We start from the raw sequence: 23,967 nt of genomic DNA on the forward strand, positions 1-23,967 counted from the left end.
TTACTGTGAAATGTGTTTTGTTAAATACATTCCCCTAAACAACATCACTGTATTCCTGAAGTCACTAGATGGCCATGGTACATCCACAGGAAGTTAAGTCAAACCACCAGCAGTGTTCATTTAACACGGTAAAACCTCTATTTCCTCACCTACAAAAGGGAGATAATAACAGTACTTAAGACCATAGGATGGTTGTGAGAGGTGGTTGAGAAAGTACGTACATGCTTACTAAATGGTAGGCAGCATGCGTTCTTATGCATATGATTTTTACAGTAGGTTTGTCACGCTTTTTCTTCATATAAAGTTAAGGAATAATGAATACATAAAAAAATGAAGAGACACAATTTGTGTGTTTCTATCAAAAACAAAAAGCTCTGTGGCAGCAGAAAAGAATTTGAGAAAAAACGGCAATGTACACAATGAAGGAGAAAATAAAAACTTAATGAGGATGCCAGACACAGGCTTTTTGGGGAGGGAGGACTCAGCTGAGGAGAAAATTAGTTGAGTAGATTTCAAAGATAAGCAATGTTTAGTGCAGAAACATAATTGCCTTTACTTTACTTATAGGTCAAAAACTGAAAAAACGGTCATGTGAAAATTAAAGAAGCTGCTATTATTGTGGTTGTCATTAATAAACATTATAATGTGGTATGAATGATGCTTCCCATGATAGTCTGGGAATGATATTTTCATGTTTTGTTAAATTTGGAACTGATGAGGCATTTGGGGTGTACAAGGCTAGGGCAAGGGATTTATAAATGTCTGAAAAGACATATCTGGGATAAATCAACATAAAGTGAAAAAGAGAAAGAATAAAATTGTGGTGTCCTAGTAATTTCACTAAATTCATCTTAAACAAGGCTTGAGTCAATCTATCCATCTATCTATCGAGAGAATCCTTTTTGAATGTACTTGGAGAAAAAGCAAGAAAAAGGAAAAGCAATGCTTGACTGAAATAAAAAATCCACTTAAAAAATGATTTTCCGGCCGGGCGCGGTGGCTCAAGCCTGTAATCCCAGCACTTTGGGAGGCCGAGACGGGCGGATCACGAGGTCAGGAGATCGAGACCATCCTGGCTAATACGGTGAAACCCCGTCTCTACTAAAAAAATACAAAAAACTAGCGGGCGACGAGGCGGGCGCCTATAGTCCTAGCTACTCGGGAGGCTGAGACAGGAGAATGGCGTGAACCCGGGAGGCGGAGCTTGCAGTGAGCTGAGAGCCGGCCACTGCACTCCAGCCTGGGCGGCACAGCAAGACTCCGTCTCAAAAAAAAAAAAAAAAAAAAATGATTTTCCTCCTATTAATTTTATAAATGAAAAATCAGACATAGTAAATAATATTTCTATCTTGTTTTATTTAATATATAGCACAGTAGCTGGTATAAATATATAATTTTTTCTTTTATTATTTTATTTTATTTATTTTTTTTGAGACGGAGTCTCGCTCTGTGGCCCAGACTAGAGTGCAGTGGCGCAATCTAGGCTCACTGCAACCTTCGCCTCCCAGGTTCACACCATTCTCCTGCCTCAGCCTCCTAAATAGCTGGGACTACAGGCGCCTGCCACCATGCCCAGCTAATTTTTTGTATTTTTAGTGGAGACGGGGTTTCACCGTGTTAGCCAGGATGGTCTTGATCTCCTGACCTCGTGATCCGCCCGCCTCGGCCTCCCAAAGTGCTGGGATTACAGGCGTAAGCCACCAAGCCCAGCTGTTTTTGTTTTTTGTTTTTAAGACAGAGTCTTGCTCTGTCACCCAGGCTGGAGGAGAGTGGCACCATCTCTGATCATGGCAACCTCTGCTTCCCGGGTTCAAGTGATTCTCATGCCTCAGCCACCCTAGTAGCTGGGACTACAGGCATGCAGTACCATGTCCAGCTAATTTTTGTATTTTTGGTAGACACAGGGTTTCACTATGTTGGCCAGCTGGTCTTGAACTCCTGGCCTCAAGTGATGCCTGCCTCAGCCTCACAAAGTGCTGGGATTACAGACATGAGCCACTGCACCCAGCCTACAATAAATAGTTTTAATGATAATGTAAAAGATACAAGTGTGGGCTATAGAGTCAGGTTGACTATGATTAAATCCTGACTCTACCAATTCCTGGCTTTGTAACCCAGAGCAAATGATATCATCTCTCTGTACCTCAGTGTCCTCATTTGTCAAATGGGTATCAGAAGTGTCTAATTAGTTAATCCGTGTTTGGAGTACCTGGCATATAATAAGTACACAATGAATGCTCATTATGGTAAGTATTAAATAGTTGCCTTAGCCTTCAGGGACTAGCATTCAAAGAGTCCTAGGTAGTGGCTTCATCCAGGAAAAGGTTGTGACTCAAATATATATTAGTATATTTAAAAAGGAAAAAAAATCTATACTAAGATTATTTGGGTTGTACTGGGACAATTTTTATTACCCATCCTGCCCAGTCTTCCAGATGATCTTTAACAGTAAAGTGTATAACCATCACTCCTGGTGGTCACATGGTCCCAGTTCTGTCTCTGACCCAGACTAAGAAATTCCTTCCAGTTTTATCCTATCTTGTCATGGACAGGCATGATGCTGACCAAAGTGGTGTCCCTGGTTGTTGCATAAAAGCGTTCTTTTTCATCTATACTTTTCTGCCGTTATTAAGATTGACGATGGTTGAACTCTGGTGGGAAGGGGCCTAGCTGCCAGGATCCTTAGCAGCCCACACTCCCAGGCAGCCCATAAAAGAACAGGTTGAATGACTTTTCTCCAGGAGGCCCTGTCAAGAGGCATGCAGTTTACACAGTCAGGCTCATTGTTAAGTCACTGCTTGGGTGTTAACTGTTATTACCTTACCACTGTACCCCCAGTGCCTAGCTTAGTGTGCAGCATATAATAGATATGAACTGAACTAAAATGAATTGAAAGCCTGCCTACATTCCTATTTACTTACATCCTCAGAAGCCTCTCAGATCATCCATTATCATCCTAATTCCTATCTCTATAGTTGCCCCAATCTGACCCAAGCTCTGCTCCACACCACCCTTCAAAGCCTTTCACAACACCTTTTGGGCCTCCTGACATATAACCTGCAAATTTTCCCTCTATCTTAAGCTTCTCTTTGAATGTCTTCTTCACTTCCCTTCTTAAGCTGAAGGCTTGCTCTCTCACACTTCCCCAGTATGTCTCTCAAATAGAAGCCTTTTGTTTCTCACTCCCACAGGTGGTGGGGAGGGCATCCCTCTTTCTCTCTGTTGCTGCTTCCACACCACTCTCCTCCTCCTTTCAAAACTCCAGTTCCTTTGAAGTTCTTGCCATGTAGTTGCATCATCTTGTATCAGTCAGTATCTGTATCCCCAATAGCAGACAGATGGCACACTTGTATTAGGTCAATTTGAGGATGAGTTATAAAGGGGTTATTTACAAAGCTGTGAATGTGGTAGGGAAAGCACAAGGGATGGTGCAGTAACGTAGGGCTAGTAACAGTGGAGCTGGTACCACCCCCTAGATCTGAAGGAACAAAGAAAGGAAATGTGGAGACCCAGAAGAAAATATATGTATAGAAAAGGCCATATCAAAAATAGCAGAAATCTTCAGTTCTGGGACACAGCCTTCCCTCCATTAGATCTTCTGCTGAAGATCCTCACTGGCCACACTCAACCAGAATCAGAGGGCAAGGAAACCTGTTGATTTAGTCCCTAAGTCTCAGCTAACATGGAACTGAGTGAAGTGGGAAAGCATGGAGAATGAATCTGGAGAGACAGATAGAAGATATCCAGCTCATACCCAATGATCTTTTTCATTGCTACCATTCTCCAATTTTTTACTCTTTGAACACATGAGCTCCTAGCTAATTATTTTTCTCTCTACCCTCAGTGATTTCAGGATCCAGTGATATTTTTCATCCATTCCCAGTGATACTCTAAATACCACTACCGGTGATAAAACAACATTCACTTCAAGCATTCCACTCTCTGACCACCATTTCCTATGTCTATAGTTCACTTACTCTAGTTCTTTCATTGCAATTTTTCAATCTTCTGGGGGCCTCCAATCCACAGATCTTACTACCATGCTACTATTCATCCACTCCCCCACCCCCACCCTCCTGTCTTCATTTTCCACTAGGATTACATGAAATTCCACAGACCTCACTCCCTTGAAGAGCGTCTCCTCTCTCCTTTGTATTCATCCATCAATACTCCAACTCTAGTCAACTGTCGTGGTATGTTTTGTGCTACTATAACAGAATACCTGAAACTGGGTAATTTATAATGAACAGAAATTTATTCCTCATGGTTCTGAAGGCTGGGAAGTACAAAATCCAAGGATGGCAGTTGGTGAGGGCCTTTTTACGGAATCATTCCATGGCAGAAGGTAGAAGGGCAAAAGAACATGAAGAGAGCAAGAGATGGAACTTGCAGCATCAAGTCCTTTCATAATGGCACTATTCCATTCATCAGGGGGAGCCCTCGTGAACTAAACACCTCCCATTAAGCCTCACCATTCAACAAAGTTCCACTGGAGGTTAAATTTCAAACACATGCTTTTTGGAGGACACAGTCAAAACATAACGCACCAACTATCTGCCTTTTCCACTGGTAGGAAAATACATAAAATTATGCTGACTGGTTTCTCATTATATTTGCTATCACAAGCCTCAAATGGGCATTATAATCTGCCCAGAAACCCTACACTGGTCCTGGTGAGTGTGCCAATTACTCTTTAAGATGATTATTTCATACCTTCTTCTTCTTCAAGCTTCCCACATTGTACACTGTCCACACTCTCATTGACTCACCACAGATTCTACAAACATCCCTGTATCTGCATTCATCCCTGTTCTCCATTCTGTTATGATGGAATGAGGGTCGTTCCTCCTGTCAAAGTCCAACCTCTCCACTTGTGCTCCAGGTTCCAACCATTCCATCTTTTGAAGATACTTGTTCCTGTGCTCATTCTTTTTCCCTCCTGCACCAATTTTCCTCTACCGGCTCTTTTTAACATCAATATGTCAATTAACTCCCATCTTAAAAAAATAAGGTTCCTCGATTCCAAATTCTCCTCCATCTCCCACCCAATTTATCCATTCCCCTCAAAGAAAAACTTGCAATAACTGGAGACTGTTTTTTTTTTTTCTTTTTCTTTTTCTTTTTCTTGTCCCATTCTCTCTTCTCATTTCCATCTACCTTCCGTCACTACCTTATTTAGATCTCCAGTGACTAACTTGTTCCCAAGATATCTGATCCCACCTGTCAACAGCATGTGACATAGCTGACTGCACTCTCATTCTTTGATTATTTTCCTTCCTTGGTTTTTGGGGACACCGTTCTTTGCTAATTTTCCTCTTATCACCCCTTTTCTTTTTCGTCTTCTTTGCTGACTCAATTTCCTCTACTAGACCTCTGAAAGTTAGTGACTCCAAACTCTTCTGTATCCTGCATTGTCCAATACAGTAGCCACTAGCCACATGTGTCTATTTAAATTTAAAATAATGTAAATGAAATAAAACTCATTTCCTCAATCACACTAGCCATATTTCAATTGCTTAAAAGGTATATGTGGATAGTATACAACATGGATACAAAACATTTTTATCATTGTAGAAAGTTCTGGTCGGGCACAGTGGCTCACACCTGTAATCCCAGCACTTTGGGAGGCCAGGGCAGGTGGCTCACGTGAGGTCAGAAGTTCAAGACCAGCCTGGTCAACATGGTGAAACCCCGTCTCTACTAAATATACAAAAAAATTAGCCGGGCGTGGTGGCGGGCACCTGTAATCCCAGCTACTTGGGAGGCTGAGGCAGGAGAATTGCTTGAACAGGGAGGCAGATGTTGCAGTGAGCCGAGATCACGTCATTGCGCTCCAGCCTGGGCAACAAGAGTGAAACTTTGTCTCAAAAAAAAAAAAAAAAGAAAAGAAAAGTTCTCTTTGAGAGGACTGACCTCAACTCTCCTTTGGTGATCTCACTCAGTCCTATAGCTTTAAATACCATCTATATGCCAATGAATTCTAAATTTATACTACTAGACCTGACCCAAGCTTCAGGTCTGCACATAAAACTGCCTGTCTGGCATAACCACTTGGTTGTCTAGCAGGTTATTCAAACTAAAGTCAAAAACAGACCACTTCATTTTCATCCTCTCCTCCCCTTCCCCTACCCACAAAAGCTTGTTTCTCCTTCAGTCTGTCTATTCTTAGCATGTAATACCACCTAACCAGTTTTGAATAAAAATATATTGGAGTCATCTGGATTCCTCCTTGTTTTTTAATCCCCAATATCTAATCCCTTAACAAATTTTATTGACTTTACCCATAAAATGTATATCAAATCTGACCTCTTCTACCTCCACTGTTATCTCCCTAATCCAAAGTTTTTGCCTGGACCACTGTCTTATTTATACGACATCCCCTGCACCTAAAACAGTGTCTGGCACACAGCAGATGCTTATTAAATATGTTGAATAAATTAACATGTACAATCCTACAGAAAAGTACAAAATTATCTGAACCTCTAAAATAACTTTAAAAATATGCATGAGTAATATTTGCTGTAGAAACTTTGGGAAATAGATTTAAGAAGAGAATAAATATCAGCCAGGCGTGGTGGGTTATGCCTATAATCCCAGAACTTTGGGAGGCAGAGGCGGGCGGATCACGAGGTCAGGAGTTCGAGCCTAGTCTGGCCAACATAGTGAAACCCCATCTCTACTAAAAATACAAAAAATTAGCTGGGCGTGGTGGTGGCGGGTGCCTATAATCCTAGCTACTAGGGAGGCTAAGCCAGGAGAATGGCTTGAACCCAGGAGGCAGAGGTTGCTGTGAGCTGAGATCTCGCCATTGCACTCCAGCCTGGGCGATAGAGTGAGACTCCATCTCAAATAAAAAAAAAAAAAAAAAAAGAAGAGAATAAAAATCACCTCCCAGGCTGAGCAAGGTGGCTCACACCTGTAATCCCAGCACTTTGGGAAGCTGAGGTGGGTGGATTGCCTGAGTTCAGGAGTTTGAGACCAGCCTGGGCAATGTGGTAAAACCCTGACCCTACAAAAAAAATACAAAAATTAGCCATGCGTGGTGGCACACACCTGTAGTCCCAGTTACTCGGGACGCTGAGGTGAGACCATCTTCTGAGCCCAGGGAGGTTGAGCCTGCAGTGAGCTGAGAGTGCACCACTGCATGCCAGCCTGGGTGACAGAGTGAGACCCTGCCTCAAAAAAAAAAAAAAAATCACCTCCCAGACATACTTATGATTGGTTATAGACCACATATCATTATTCATTTTGTCAACTATTAACACAGTTTTCATGTTTTTTGCAGCACTATAATTTACTTCCATGAATCTGTTAAACCCATTGTCAGCACAACTCACCTTCCCAAGAGAAATTTTAATTGTTGCTTCTTCTCGCTCCATCTTAACTTTCCTGATTAATCCACTATAGCTTTTTTTTTTTTTTTTTGAGACAGAGTTTTGCTCTTGTTGCCCAGGCTGGAGTGCAATGGCACAATCTCAGCTCACCGCAAACTCCACCTCCTGGGTTCAAGCAATTCTTCTGCCTCAGCCTCCTGAGTAGCTGGGATTACAAGCGCCCACCACCACGCCTGGCTAAGTTTGTATTTTTAGTAGAGACAGGGTTTCTCCATGTTGGTCAGGCTGGTCTCAAATTCCCGATATCAGGTGATCCGCCCGCCTCAGCCTCCCAAAGTGCTGGGATTACAGGCATGAGCCACAGTGCCTGGCCTTTTTTTTTTTTTTTTTTTTTTTTTTTTTTTGAGACAGGGTCTCTGTCACCCAGGCTGGAGTGCAGTTGTGCAAATATGGCTCACTGCAGCCTTGATCTCTTGGGTTTAAGCAATCCTCCCACCGCAGCCTCCTGAGTAGCTGGGACTACAGGCACACACCACCATCATTCCTGGCTAATTTTTAAATTTTTTATAGCGACTCTGTTGCCTTGGCTGGTCTCAAACTCTGAGGTTCAAGTGATCCTCCTGCCTTGGCCTCCTAGATTGCTGAGATTACAGGCACGAGCCATTGTGCCTGGCCCACTACAGCTTCTTGACTTCTTGATTATCTATACATTCTGTGTCTGTCACAGCCCAGGACTTTGCTTACCCAGGTGGCATTTTTGTCAGGACTTCTCAACTATGTTCCTGTCCCTGCCTGCTACCTAGCTGCTCCCTGCAGTTCTCAACTTCCTTGACAGGAAAACTGAAGAGTTTTATGATCACCTTAATTCAGAATAACTCAACCAGTACGTCCAAACAATGTCTGCTACCCCACCCTCTTTGCTTCTCTGCATTTCCTGGCAAGCCCCCAATATTTGATTGGCTCCATTCACTCCAGCTACATGCCAAGTGTGGTCAAACTGATATTTCCTACAGATATAGGTAATTACAACAGTGAGGGGATGAAGTAATGGGACATGCAAGGGTGTCCTCTAAGTATTAAATCTACCTTAATATAGAGCTTGGGGCCTGGAGCTAAGTCATGATCATATGCCTGACATTTTCATTGCATGTGTCAGTTTACAAAGCTTTTTCAGACACATCATCATCACAGCAATCTAGATGCTATTGTGTGCCTACCCAACAACCCTCCCGGCAGCTTCCTCCTCACTGAGAGAATGCCTATTTCGTTCAGTACCCACCCTCCATCCAACAGTCATATACTACAGGTGAGTTGTAGGTCATCCTCCTCCCACCTTCAGCAGCTTTGAGATCGCTTTCCTTGTATGCCTGGGAAAGTGATATAAGTATGGCCAAAAGGAGTGAAAGAAAGTCTGCTGTGAGGGATTCTAGAATAAGTTTCCTTGCCAAAAAATAAATAAATAAAGCAGGCCGGGCACCATGGCTCACCCCTGTAATCCCAGCACTTTGGGAGGCTGAGGCGGGCGGATCATGAGGTCAGCCTGACCAACCTGGTGAAACAGTCTCTACTAAAAACACAAAAATTAGCTGGGCATGGTGGCAGGCGCCTGTAGTCCCAGCTACTTGGGAGGCTGAGGCAGGAGAATCGCTTGAATCCGGGAGGCGGAGGTTGCTGTGAGCTGAGATCGCGCCACTGCACTTCAGCTTGTGTGACAGAGCAAGACTGGGGGCAGGAGGAGCAAAACAACACCCAGTGACAAGAAAACCTCTTTTTTGGCTATGGAGATTGCCCTGTTAGATGTAACCATCCACACATCCCATTCTGGTACCACTAATGTCTTAAAAATGAGGTAAGACTGTTTCAGGTTGAAGACATTATTAGGAATGGCAGAGCGGGCATATAAAAGTAAATGATATTCTTTGTATTATCCTCGAGCTGTTTTTCATATTACACTAAAGCCCCTACCTCTGGACTTCCAACTATGCATTTGTAAGCACAGAGGGTTCTGATTCCATTAAAATTTGAGGGATACTGACTTCTAAGTCCACAACTATGAACTTTCTACACCCTTTCTAGCTAAGTAGCCTTAGACAAATTATTTAACTTTTATGGAATCTACTTTATTTGTAAAAAGGGAAATAATACCCACTTTAACATCTTATTGTGAGAATGTATGGTTAAGAAGATTTGATGGAGCTGAGTGCGGTGACTCATGCCTGTAATCCCAGCACTTTGAGAGGCAGAGGCAGGCAGATCACCCGAGGTTAGGAGTTCGAGACCAGCCTGGCCAACATGGTGAAACCCCCGTCTCTACTAAAAATAAATAAATAAATAAAAATTAGCCGGGCATGTTGGTGCATGCCTGTAGTCCCAGCTACTCGGGAGGCTGAGGCAGGAGAATCGCTTGAACCTGGGAGGCAGAGGTTGCAGTGAGCCGAGATTGCGCCACTGCACTCCAGCCGGAGCCACAGAGCGAGACTATCTCAAAAAAAAAAAAAAAAAAGATTTGATGGAAGACAATTTGGAAAGTGTTGTAAGGTTCACAAACTCTACTCACAAAGTCTCCCAAACTTGCCTACTGATAGGAATGGACACACTGGTTACATAAGCTAATCCTAGGTGCCCTATCCCTGGAAATTCTGATTCAGTGCTTCCCAATGGACTCTGGGAATCTGCATTTTTAAAAACACATTCTAGGCTCCAGGTAAGTGTGGTGATCAGGCAAGTTTCAATTTAGTAAAGGAATACAGGATGCTGTACTCCTGTCCAGCAGGACTCAGATTTCTGGTTTCTGATTCTAGATCTGATACTATTCCACTTGGGCGAGCGGTTGCACCTTTCTGAACCTGTTTACTCATCTGCATACCTGTTCAATATAACCTACAGGTAGGTCTATGATGGACCGAAGGCAAATTATATTTGGGATGAAGGGGCTCCTGATCTTATGTTGTAATGTGGATTAATTAGACATAATAAAAAGCAAAATTGGGATTGAAGAGGGTGTTGGCAGATCATCATTTTGGCTGAGGACATGAGAAACACACCGGGAATGCTTTGTGGTAAAATTAACTGAATATTAATTGTGGGACTGTGCCTTGTCTATCCTGCTACCTAGAGCCACTGAGCTTTGCAATCCTCTCAGGACTGTGGCTTACCTTGAGGTGGTCACCCTCAACTACTCTGGTCACACTGAGACTGTGAAAGCGCCGAGAAAAGTTAAAAACATACGTGTTGAGGGAGAGGGGATTTGGATAAGGGACCTAAATTCGATGTTTAAGCCTATGGTCCTTACTGGCGAACACTTTCAGTAATATCTGTGCGTGCAACAGAAACATTTCTCTTGGCATTAAAAAAAAAGAAGAAGAAAGGATGTATTTCCTCAGCTTCGGGTGGCATTCACGAAGTGGGTAGAGCCAGAACATCTCCTAACTGGGGAGTTTCGGGGCCTTTCGGGCACACAGACGGCCTGACCTGGTCGTGGGCGTAAATTAAGCTTCCCCAGAGCTTAACTTCCCGATTTTCAGCTTACGCTTGGCTGCAGCTGCCCAGAATCCGCGCAGAAGCAGGGGTTCCGCCGACAAAAGTGAACGTAGAGAACGTAGAAGCCTTTTAACGCTAACAGGCAGTTTCTCTGCATGGTTGTTGTGCATTACTAATCTAGGTATTGCGTATTTAGTTTAGGAAACACGAATGCTCGTGATAAATGAGGTAAAATGAATTGTCAGCGGGACCCCGGCTACTCCCTCGACCTTCCACTCCTCCCAGCTCAGGCAAGTCCAGCCCACCAGGAGGTGCGTCCCTCCGCGTTTGAGTTGCTTCGGCACCCGTAGTTGTGAACTTTGACAGTGGTCGGTCCCCGGAAGTTGGGCGCATGCGCCGTTTCTCTGCATGATGTGTGTTCTTATTCTAGCTGCGGCTGCAGGAGCTGTGGCGGCTTTCCTAATCCTGCGAATATGGGTAGTGCTTCGTTCCAGGGACTTTACGCCCCGGGAGTCTCTCAGTATCTTGGTGGTGGCTGGGTCCGGTAAGTATCGAGGAAGCGACTGTCGGACTTGGGTTGGTCACTACAAAGCCCAGAGTACACCGCGACCCTCTTCCCTGTTACCCTTAGCACTTCTTGGAGTGTTGCATGCAGAGATTTGTAGTTTCTCTGCCTTGCCGGAACTGGTCAGTCTAGCCTGGGTAAGGGCTAGTTTGCTGACGCGGCCCAGAGGTCTTTTTATGACAAGTAATTTACACTCGTCTGTAATTAAGACTCTCTGTAGCGTATACTTTTCAAACAAATAATTAGTGAACAGAGAGAACGTAGAAGCCTTTTGATGCTAACATGCAGTTTCCCCGTATGGCTGTTGTGCATTATTAATCTAGGTATTGCGTATTTAGTTTAGGAAACACGAATGCTACATGACAAATAAGGCAAAATGAATTGTCACATTTATAAATACACAAAGTCTAAGAGGATAAAAACAATGATCTACGGACTATAGAGCAATACACACCGGGTGGCAGAGTGTGAGCAACACACTGACCTGTCAGGTAATACAATCTAAATACACCAATTGTGTAGGTGCTTACAATTTTAAGTAGACATATTTGACAGGGACAGACAGACACACACACACACAATGTAAACATTTGGGGATGGCAGGAGATTGCATCCAGATAGAACATGTATAGTATGAGCAAATGTACTAAGTTTATGTTCAAGTATAATGCATTACTTTATTCACTTAATCTGTTTGGAGCTGTTAGAGAGGCCAAACACTAAACTAACCTCTGGAAATAACAAAACTGACTAACATTGCTTGCTACGGAGTGCTGACTCCGTGCTGAGTCCTGTGAGAGATGCAAAAATACAGCAGTGAATGAAATAGAGAATACAAAAAAAAGCTAACAAAATAAATCAAAATGAGTATTTGCCACAATGAGATAAATGCTATAATCTTGTAATGATTGTGTAAGAAATACAAATTGCTATGGCAGTCTTCAGGAAGGGCACTACTTTATCAGGTCTTAAAAAACAGGCAGCTTCCTGGAAGAAATAATGCTAAACCAAGACTTGAAAGATGACCAAGAATTAGTCAGATGAGGGAGAGCCAGGGTTTTGAGGGGTGGGAGGATGTGAAAAGAAGATAATAGCACTTTGAATTGCCGGAGTTGAGAGAACACTGTCGTGTAGAGTTAAATGTGGGGAGGTAAACTGAGTCCAGATTATAAAGGGTATTTAAAATCTTGCTTTTTTTCTTTTCTATACAGAGTCTCACACTGTTGCCCAGGCTGGAGGGCAGTGGTGCAATCTCAGCTCACTGCACCTCCACCTCCCAGGTTCAAGCCATTCTCCTGCCTCAGCCTCCCGAGTAGCTGGGATTACAGGTGCACCACCACACTCAGCTAATTTTTGTATTTTTAGTAGAGACAGTGTTTCACCATGTTGGCCAGGCTGGTCTTGAACTCCTGACCTCAAGTGATCCTCCTGCCTCAGCCTCCCAAAGTGCTGGGATTACAGGTGTGAACCACCACCCCGGCCTAAAATCCTGCTTTATAAAGCAATTGCTGCTACCCCACTGTTCCATATCATCTGGGGGTTAAGACCACAGGCCTCTAGGTTGTCATAACACCACACATGAATCACATCTCTGCCACTTACTATTTTGGTGATCTTAGGCAATTAGTTAACCTCACTGAACCTTCTGTTTCTACATGGGTTGAGAGAGGACAGGGGAGATTAAATATGATCATATTTGAAGTGTTTAGGCTGGGTGTGGTGGTTCACACCTGTAATCTCAGCAATTTGAGAGGCTGAAACAGGTGGATTGCTTGAGCTCAGGAGTTGGAGACCAGCCTGGGCAACATAGTGAAATCCTGTCTCAACACTAAAATAAATAAATAAATAAATTAGCTGGATGTGGTGGCATGCACCTATAGTCCTAGCTATTTGGGGGGCTGAGCTAGGAGGATCAGTTGAGCCTGGGAGATGGAGGTTGCAGTGAGCTGAGACTGCGCCACTGCATTCCAGCCTGGTTGACAAAGTGAGACCCTGTCTCAAAATGAAATAAAATAAAATGATATAATCAAAAGCTTAAATTAAAAAATCAGTTTTTATTAAAGTGCTTGACATATAGTGTCAACCTAAAATAATCAAAGGGCTCAATATCCAGTTAGAAGAGTTTATTCAAGCACAAAGCATGAGAGTGGCTGTCTGGGGAGCAAACCTATATCAAAGAATGGTGATCAGTGCTCCCCATGTGGGGAAGAATGAAAATAGTTTAGATAGACCAGAACAGAGATGCTGAACAAAATTACAACATTTTCCATAGAAAGGCTAACATACAGATACAAGATTTGGTTGGCTACTGTAAGGGCCAAGGGGAAACTTCCCTTTTGCCCTCTGAAGTTTCACTGAAAATCACTAACGAGGCAGAAATAATAGGAGAAAAGACACACAAATTTATGAAGCATATATGAAAGCGTTCTGAATGAAGACCCAAAGATACGAGGGAAATGGTCTGCTTTTATGCTTAGGTTCAACAAAGTATGGATAGCCATGTAGAATTATGACTGGACAAAAGGGTCTAATTTAATGCTAATAGACAGTAGGGAAGCCCAGCAAGGCCTGTCTAGATTTTTCTTGGTCTCTCTGAGCATGCATTCTTTCCGAATATGGGGTAGGACCCTCTCTGGAATGGGGGTCTTATGACCTACCATCAAACAAGGTAGGTCAGATAATTTATTTTTTTTAATTTAATTAATTTTTAAAATAGAGATGGTGTCTTGCTATGTGTACCAGACTGGTCTTGAATTCCTGGCCTCAAGCAATTCTCCTGCCTTCCAAAGTGCTGGGATTAAAGGTGTAGGCACCTCGCCCAGCTCGGATAATTACTTTATCGCCAGTTTTTACACAGAAAGTTGGAGTAAAATTAGAGTAGTATTTTTAGGTTTTATGACTAGTTTTTGGGAGAAGGAGTTCTTGGTTTCTGTGACCCGCCCTGGGGAGAGAGATTCTAGTTTCTATGGCAAGCGTCAGGGGAGTATGGGACTGAGAGAGAGAGGACAGGAGAAGACCAGAGAAAAAATTTTGCTTCTAAGGCCTTCATTTTGGGATATTATTTTCTAAGTCCCAACACTACTATTGATTACACACTAAGGGATTTGTTTAACATTCTGGTATAAGGAGGTAACAATCACAAAGGCCTCTATCTCCAATGTCATTTAATCTAGGTTTGAATAAAGACTAGGGAGTCTGGTTAATGTATAACATCTCAACACAAAGGTCAGGAAGCAGCAGTCATACACCAAAGAGAAAAAGCCACGTTACATGAGTCAGTTCCAGGGCTTAGCTTTTCCCCTTGGCATAATAAATTTGGAAGATCTTGACATTTTCTTTTCTTTTTACATAAGCAGTTAATAAATGATAATAAGTAATAATAAATTTGGAAGATCTTGACATTTTCTTTTCTTTTTACATAAGCAGTTAATAAATGATAATAAGTAATAATAAATTTGGAAGATCTTGACATTTTCTTTTCTTTTTACATAAGCAGTTAATAAATGGTTACTGTATTAGTCTTGGTGGCAAAAGGAGCTTTTGAAGTTTTGTTTTTGTTTTGTTTTGTTTTGTTTTGTTTTTTTTGAGACGGAGTCTCGCTCTGTCGCCCAGGCTGGAGTGCAGTGGCCGGATCTCAGCTCACTGCAAGCTCCGCCTCCCGGGTTTACGCCATTCTCCTGCTTCAGCCTCCTGAGTAGCTGGGACTACAGGCGCCCGCCACCTCGCCCGGCTAGTTTTTTGTATTTTTTAGTAGAGACGGGGTTTCACTGTGTTCGCCAGGATGATCTCGATCTCCTGACCTCGTGATCCGCCCATCTCGGCCTCCCAAAGTGCTGGGATTACAGGCTTGAGCCACCGCGCCCGGCCGGTTTTTGTTTTTAAGACAGAGTCTTGTTATGTACCCAGGCTTGCCTGTAAATCCTGGGATCAAGTGATTCTGAGACAGACTCCCAAGTAGCTGGGACCACAGGCACATGCCACCGCACCTGGCTTATCTTTTTCAGTGGAGAGTCACCCACTTCCATCTGAGTGTTCACAAAGATTATTCAGCCTGCATTGTCAAAATAATGTCTTGACAAAGACTGAAATAGAGAAACAAATAGGAGCCTTTTGAATATTTCTGATAACAGATAAAGATGGATTGACTGGAGTGATAGGTGTGGGGCTGGAGAGAAGCAATCGCATTCGGATGAGGTTGGAAGATTTTAGGGGTTAAATCCACAACTGTGAATTGAAAGTAGAGGATGTGGGAGGGAAGGACTGAAGGGTGATTTCCAGGTTTCTGACTTGAACAAAATGTTAGGACCAATGACTTGATAGTGTTACATTTGGTGGACTAGAAACCAAAATTAAGGCTGATAATTCATCTGGCAAATGGTGCCTTCATTCAAATTATTGAGGGTAGGAAGGTATCAAGGGCCTGAAAGAACCATGCCAGTTAAAGAAAGACTTGTAATCAGATAAGCAGTTTAATGGTTCATGCCCAAAATTTTGGAGGAGGAAGAAGACATTTTCAATATTTACCTTGAAGATGAAGCAACATTTACTCTTTAGATATCATAAAATATTATTAGGAGGCCAGGCACGGTGGCTCACGCTTTTAATCCCAGCAATTTGGGAGGCTGAAGCAGGTGGATCACCTGAGGTCAGGAGTTCAAGACCAGCCTGGCCAACATGGCAAAACCCCATCTCTACTAAGAAATACAAAAAAATTAGGTGGGCATGGTGACAGGTGCCTGTAATCCCAGCTACTCAGGAGGCTGAGGCAGGAGAATCGCTTGAACCCAGGAGGTGGAGGTTGCAGTGAGCTGAGATCGTGACACTGCACTCCAGCCTGGGCAACAGAGCAAGATTCTATCTCAAAAAAAAAAAAAAAATTATTAGTAGACCACTTCTGTTCAGAGAACATTTGCCAAAACTACTTTTCTTTGAAACACAATACAGCCTTCTTAGGCAAATGTTAGATTTAATATCAAACTTTCATTCATTCTTTCCTTCAATAGGACAGCCTGCTCTTTCTAGGAATAGGAGATACAGCAGTAACAAAACAAACAAATCCCTGCCCTCATAGTACAGTGCTTGCCTTCTAGTGAGGCATAGATAGAGGGAGATAAAAAACAAAACAATTAAATAGACTACACAGTAAGTTATGCAGTGATAAACACTGTGATTTGGGGAAGGGGGCATTGTTTTTATTTATTTATTTATTTTTTTCTTGAGACGAGTCTCATTCTGTCGCCCAGGCTGGAGTGCAGTGGCGCAATCTCCGCTCACTGCAAGCTCCATCTCCCGGGTTCATACCATTCTCCTGCCTCAGCCTCCTGAGTAGTTGGAACTACAGGTGCCCGCCACCACGCCTGGCTAATTTTTTTGCGTTTTTAGTAGAGACGGGGTTGCACTGTGTTAGCCAGGATGGTCTCGATCTCCTAACCTCGTGATCCGCATGTCTCAACCTCCCAAAGTGCTGGGATTACAGGCGTGAGCCACCGTGCATGGCCGTGCATTGCTTTTTATGAAGATTGTCAGGGAAAGCCTCCTTGGGGAGATGACAGCCAACAGCAAGGAGGCTAGAGTGATTAGAGTAGACTTAGTAAGCAGGGAGGAACAGGAGATGAGCTCCAAGAGGGAACATAGTTGAGGTCAGAGTATAAGAAGCCTTTTTTTCCACATGAGACATGAAGCCACTGGAGGATTTTGAGCAGAAGTAAATAATTTGATCAACTCGACTAGGGTCACACTGGATGTTATGTTGCAATAGACTGAAGGGGAAGAGGGTCAGGGAACAGATTAGTAAGCTGTGTTCATAATCCATGTGAGAGGTGATAGTGGCCTGGAGCAGGAGTATAACAAAAGAAATGGTGAGAAGTGATTGGATGCTGGATATATTTTAAGGTAGAACTTAGAGGATCTTATTCTCAAAAAGAGTGAAATGGAAGACAAAGTCCATCATTTTAATGACTTTATTCAGTAACAAGGCTAAATTTTCAGTGAATATACTGTCAACCTAAATAACAGAGAAATTCTCCAAATATAATAAGTATATTCAAGAATAAGCATTGTAGGGTGGAATACACATGCTGAATAAACTATGGGCACAAAGAGGCAAGGGAAGACAGCGATTTTTAAAGCTAAAATGGGGAGGGTTATATAAGTTGTTTTGAAACAATTATCCTTGCTTACAGGGATCAATAATAAGGGTGGCATCAGTCCAAGGTTAGGCAGGCAGTGGCTGGGCAGATGTCCTTGCAGGAGTATTTTTTTTGCATAAGGTTGCAATGGCCTTTGTACAAGGTTGTGGTTTTGGTATAGTCTTTTGTGGTAGTTCTTGTGTTCAGGCGATTGAGCATTAAGAACCCTTCCTTCATGGCCTTTCCCAGCTCCATTTTGTCACAGTGACTCTCTTTTTATCCTGACAACTTTCACAGTATTCAGTGAGGGTTTCCTTAAAAAAGAAAAAAAAAAAGAGGAAAAAAAAGACTATTAAAGCAGGTATAATGAAGTTTTAATTGTAGTGGAAGATGTTGTGGATATTAGGTTTTATCCTTAATTATTCCAGCTGTGAAAACAAGTACCTACTTGGAGTACCACCACTTTTTTTTTTTCTTTTTTGAGACAGAGTCTCACACTGTTGCCCAGGCTGGAGTACGGTCTCAAGCAATTCTCCTGCCTCAGCCTCCCGAGTAGCTGAGGATTACAGGCGTGAGCCACCGTGTCTGGCCTGACTTTTTTGTTTTTTTCGAGGCTAAAACCAAAAATACTAAAAAGTGTATAAACCAGATGTGTAAACTGTATGCCCCAGTCAAGAAGATGGGTGACAGGTTATGAAGCTAACGTATGATTTTAATTCCTGAAATTCACACTAAATCTATGCCAAATTTGTTTCTATATATAATTCCTCCTGGAATCTAGAATGTAATCCTTTCCTTTCTACTATTAAGGAAAAATGTGGGGCTGACGCGGTGGCTCACGCCCGTAATCCCAGCACTTTGGGAGGCTGGGTGGGTGAATCACCTGAGGTCAGGAGTTCAAGACCAGTCTGACCAACAATGGTGAAACCCTGTCTCTACTAAAAATGCAAAAATTAGCCAGGTGTGGTGGCGCACGCCTGTAATCGCAGCTACTCGGGAGGCTGAGGCAAGCTGAGGCAGGAGAATCGCCTGAACCTGGGAAGTGGAGGTTGCAGTGAGCCAAGATCGCAAATTTGTATTGGGGGGAAACTCATGTTTAATTTATCTTTGTTTGTGTTCTTGTATCACTATATACTCTTTCTTACAACAATAAGGGAGGTGGGGTGGGGGATGCCTTCTAGGTATGGGGAGCAGCATGACCAGAGGCAAGGAGTGAGTAACAAGTAAAATGAATGCAGACAATGTTAAAGACATCAACCTGACTGAGGCACAGAGCTTGTGAGATGAGACTGAAATAGGTATGATAGGGCTCCTTGATAAGGAGTTTGACCGTTTTGCTTAAATAGTTTATAGATAGGTAGATATTCTATTGTTTTCGTGAAGGAAACCTCAATGAACATAGCTGATTTTTAAATTTATGCTTTTGTAATTAATGTATTAAAATTTTGGAATTTTGGAGAGTATATGACTTCAGAAACTGAACATTACTCATTTGGTGAAGATGATAAATATTTGAGGAGCTGCAGTGTGCTGAGACCTCTGATAGGAGCTGGAGTTACAGTGGTGGACAAAAAATGTTTCTTAGGAAGGCGCAAGCCCTGCTGGTCAGTGCTCATGCCCGCTTCACTTTATTTCTCTACATAGAACCTTCAGTGACTGGCTTCCCTTTTCCCATCCTGCTTTCGTGACCTTATTTCACCCGTACCCTTCTTCCCAGTATTCCTACCACACTTTGAACACATGTTTCAGATCTTGTCATCTCATGCCCTAACAATCCCCATCTCCACCCAGTGGCCTCCCTACTCCTATCTCTCCATTATCTTCACCTTTCAAGTCATCTCAGCCTTTTTCAGGGATCTTCCTTATTCTTTTTTTTTTTTTTTGAGATGGAGTCTTGCTCTGTTACCCAGGCTGGAGTGCAATGGCATGATCTCGGCTCACTGCAAGCTCTGCCTCCCGGGTTCATGCCATTCTCCTGCCTCAGCCTCCCGAGTAGCTGGGACTGCAGATGCCGCCACCACAGGGATCTTCCTTATTCTTAAGGCATTGATTTTTTGTAACCATTTGCTTACCCTCCACATTTTAGTTTTTCTTGCTGTCTTGGATCTTCTTTGTCTTCATATATGTGTCTTGCCCCTTTCTCACCAGTCTTCTTGATAGCAAGAGCTATGTCTTACACTGTTTTGTGCCTGCCTTAGTACCTACTGCTAGTGCTTTTGATGTAAAAGTCGTATTTATACAAGTGCATAGATTTATTGTTTTCAAATGTTCTTGTGTCTCCTGAGAAATATACAATTACAGTGCCCCCCCACCTGAAACAATGACATTGGTATAACATGGTCAAATGGATATGTCCATTGTGGGTTTATTAATCTTAGGACTTCTGATATTTTTTCCAGGTGGGCATACCACCGAGATCCTGAGGCTGCTTGGGAGCTTGTCCAATGCCTACTCACCTAGACATTATGTCATTGCTGACACTGATGAAATGAGTGCCAATAAAATAAATTCTTTTGAGCTAGATCGAGCTGATAGAGACCCTAATAACATGGTAAGTGACAATTTCTATTTCTAAGAAAATTACAAGTTGTACATTGAGTTTAATCATCTTTAGAAATAATCTCACCACTCCTGTTCAACATAGTATTGGAAGTTCTGGCCAGGGCAATCAGGAAAGAGAAAGAAATGAAGTGTATTCAGGTAGGGAGAGAGGAAGTAAAATTATCCTCATTTGCAGATGACATGATCCTATACCTAGAAAATCCCATTGTCTCAGCCCAAAAGCTTCTTAGGCTGATAAGCAACTTTATCCAAGTCTCAGGATACAAAATCAATGTGCAAAATCACTAGCATTCCTATACACTAACAACAAGCAAGCTGAGACCCAAATCATGAATGAACTCCCATTCACAGTCACTACAAAAAGAATAAAATACCTGGGAGTACAGCTAACAAGGGAAGTGAAGGACCTCTTCAAGGAGAACTACAAACAACTGCTCAATGAAATCAGAGACGACACAAACAAATGGAAATACATTCCATGCTTATGGGTTAGGAAGAATCAATGTTGTGAAAATGGCTATACTGCCCAAAGTAATTTATAGATTCAATGCTATTCCCGTTAAACCACCATTTACGTTCTTAACAGAATTATAAGAAACTATTTAAAAATTCATGTGGAACCAAAAAGGAGTCTGAATAGCCAAGAGAGTCCTAAGCAAAAAGAACAAAGCTGGAGGCATCATGCCACCCGACTTCAAACTATACTACAAGGCTGCAGTAACCAAAACAGCATGATACTTGTACAGAAACAGACACAGGCCAATGGAATAGAGTAGAGAACTCAGAAATAAGACTACACGCTTACAACCATCTGATCTACAAACCTGACAAAAACGAGCAATGGGGAAAGGATTTTCTGTTTTGCAAGGAGTTGAACTGGCTAGCCATATGCAGAAAATTGAAACTGGATTCCTTCCTTACACTTTATACAAAAATAAAGGTAGATTAAAGACATAAGTGTAAAATCCAAAATTATAAAAAACCCTAGAAGAAAATCTAAGCAGTAGTATTCAGGACATAGGCATGGGCAAAGATTTTATGACGAAAATGCCAAAAGCAATTGCAGCAAAAGTAAAAATTGAAAAATGGGATCTAATTAAACTAAAGAGCTTATATACAGCAAAAGAAACTCATCAGAGTGAACAGACAACCTACAGGATTGGAGAAAATTTTTGCAATATGTCCATGTGACAAAGGTCTAATATACAGAGTCTACTTGTAGGAACTTAAACAAATTTACAAGAAAAAAACAGTCTCATTAAGAAGTGGGCAAAGGACATGAACAGACCCTTCTCAAAAGAAGACATTCATGCAGCTGACAAACATATGAAAGAAAGCTCAACATCACTGATCATTAGAGAAATGCAAATCAAAACAACAATGAGATACCATCTCACACCACTCAGAATGGCGATTATTAAAAAGTCCAGAAACAAGAGATGTTGGCGAGGTTGTGGAGAAAAAGGAATGCTTTTACACTATTGGTGACAATGTACATTAGTTCAACCATTGTGGAAGATAGTATGGCGATTCCTCAGAAATCTAGAGGCAGAAATACTACTTGACCTAGCAATCTCATTACTAGGTTTTTACCCAAATGAATATAAATCATTCTATTTTAAAGATACATGCACACATATGTTCACTGCAGCACTGTTCACAATAGCAAAGACATGGAATCAACCCAAATGCCCTCAATGATAGAATGGATAAAGAAAATGTGGTACATATACACTATGGAATACTATGCAGCAATAAAAAGGAACAAGATCATGTCCTCTGCAGGGACATGGATGGAGCCGGAAGCCGTTATCCTCAGCAAATTAACGTGGGAACAGAAAACTAAGTACTACATATTTTCACTTATAAGTGGGAGCTGAGCTATGAGAATACATGGATACATATGGGGGAACAACAAACACTGGGGCCTGTTGAAGGGAGGGGTTGGAGGAAGTAGAGCATCAGGAAGAATAGCTAATGGATGCTGGACTTAATATCTAGGTGATGGATTAATTTGTGCAGCAAACCACCATGGCACACTTTTACCTATGTAACAAACCTGCACATCCTGCACACGTACCCTGGAACTTAAAATTTGAAGGGAAAAAAATTGTTGCTTAATTTTCTGCATATTTTTTATTCTTTTAAATAGACAAAGTGGTTTTTCATTGAATCCCAATAGTGAAAATTATTTTATTTATACTTACATACACGAAGCATTCAGTTCATGTGCTTATTGGCTCTTCATTAAAACTCTCTATCAGTGTGTTACATTTATGGATAATTTGATTTGTCTATGACTGCTGTTTCTTCTCCAAATCGTATTTGTGTCTGCCCTTGAAATTATTAATACTTCTTTCCCCTGGTTGCTCACTTCATTTTAGCATTTTAGTCAGTGTTTAGAGATTTTTTTTTTAAGTGAAACAGTTTCTTTATTAAGGAAGGAAACTAGAGCTGTTCCTTGTGTAGAGTGAGTGCCTTTATCCATCCCTCTCTCTGGGAATGGCCCAGCTGCAGGGCTGCTTTGGATAGTTCAGGGGTGGACAGCTGGCCTCACTCAGACCAATTGAAGTCTTTCTCTGAGCTTTTTGGGCTTGGAGACCTAGAGAATGGAATCAATCTGTCTTCAACCAAGTTCTGTAAATGATAAAGCTTGAAAGCTGCTGACAGTCATGTTTTCACTTAGAAGATAAAGGTAGTCTATAGATAGAAGAATGAAGATAATGAACAGGAAGAGAGGAGAAGCCAGTGTCTGGTGCTGCATTCAGTGGCTCAAGAGGCCCTGCTATGGCTGTGTTGGTCCTGGGTTGGTGATTCTTTTCTTGGGAAGTCAGGATCCACTCCTAGAACCCTACCCCACTCCCTTTGTTCCCACCTTTGCCACACACACACACACAACACACACACACACACACACACTCTCTCTCTCTCTCTCTTATGCCTGTTTGAGTTAACTTTTGGTCACTTATAAACATTATCCCCAACTAATATACTACTAAAATATATTCTCAAAAAATCCACGTCAAACAAGATCAGGATATAAATCTGCTTGCTATCATTCAGCTATAGCAAAATGTGTGGTACTTTTTTCCTCTGTGGAAAATAAGCCAAAATGATTTTGTTTTTGTTTTAGGAATCAATACTGTATTAGTTTCTTAGGGTTGCTGTAACAAAATACCATAAACTGGGTGGCGTAAAACGATAGAAATGTATTTTCTCATAGTTCTGAAGGGTAGAAGTCTGAAATCAAGGTGTCATGGAGCCATACTCCCTCTGGAGGTTCTGAAGAAGAATCCTCCTTGCTTCTTCCTGGCTTCTAGTGGTTGCCAGCAATGCTTGGCCTTCCTTAGCTTGCAGCTACGGCACTTTAATCTCGGCTTCCACCATCCTATGACCTTTTCTGTATCTCTGTCTTCACATGCCTTTTTTATGAGGATACCAGTTGGATTTAAGGCCCACTCTAATTCAGAAGGGCCTCATTTTAACTTAATCATATCTGCAGTGATCTTATTTCTAAATAAGGTCACATTCATAGATTCCAGGTGGACATGAATTTTAGGGGGACAGTAGTTCACTGAATGTAAATACTTATATTGAACTATTTTAGGAAAGTCTCTTTTTTTTTTTTTTTTTTTTTGAGATGGTGTCTAGCTCTGTTACCCAGCCTGGAGTGCATCATCACATTCTTGGCTCACTGCAACCTCTGCCTCCCAGGATCAAGTGATTCTCCTGCCTCACCCTCCCGAGAGTAGCTGGGACTACAGGCATGTGCCACCACGCCTGGCTAATTTTTGTGTTTTAGTAGAGTTGGGGTTTCACCATGTTGGCCAGCCTGGTCTCAAAATCCTGACCTCAAGTGATCTGCCTGCCTCGGCCTCCCAACTGCTGAGATTCCAGG

The 23,967-nt window shown here is 42.1% G+C and overlaps 1 protein-coding gene and 1 long non-coding RNA gene across 4 annotated transcripts in view; one reads left to right on the forward strand and one right to left on the reverse strand.

The window, feature by feature from the left end:
• ALG14 (ALG14 UDP-N-acetylglucosaminyltransferase subunit) overlaps positions 1–23,967 on the forward strand; it is a 256,165-nt gene that overhangs the window by 146,143 nt on the left and 86,055 nt on the right. Inside the window, exons 1-2 of one of the 3 annotated variants that reach the window (XM_033199560.1) lie at positions 11,151–11,358; positions 19,907–20,058. In XM_033199560.1, coding sequence (XP_033055451.1) covers positions 11,223–11,358; positions 19,907–20,058 — 288 coding nt within the window. In that variant the 5' untranslated portion in view covers positions 11,151–11,222. Of the gene's footprint in view, positions 1–11,150; positions 11,359–19,906; positions 20,059–23,967 lie in introns of those variants that run through there. The other 2 variants (XM_033199558.1, XM_033199559.1) reach the window with 2 other exon arrangements.
• On the reverse strand, positions 17,326–22,868 carry LOC117076260. The gene is made up of 2 exons (XR_004434298.1): positions 22,277–22,868; positions 17,326–17,821 (listed from the first exon to the last, which is right to left on the reverse strand). It is a non-coding gene; the product is annotated as an uncharacterized LOC117076260 (long non-coding RNA).

This window comes from Trachypithecus francoisi, unplaced genomic scaffold (assembly GCF_009764315.1).
Source record: "Trachypithecus francoisi isolate TF-2019V2 unplaced genomic scaffold, Tfra_2.0 Lachesis_group5, whole genome shotgun sequence".
Classification (NCBI taxonomy): domain Eukaryota; kingdom Metazoa; phylum Chordata; class Mammalia; order Primates; family Cercopithecidae; genus Trachypithecus; species Trachypithecus francoisi.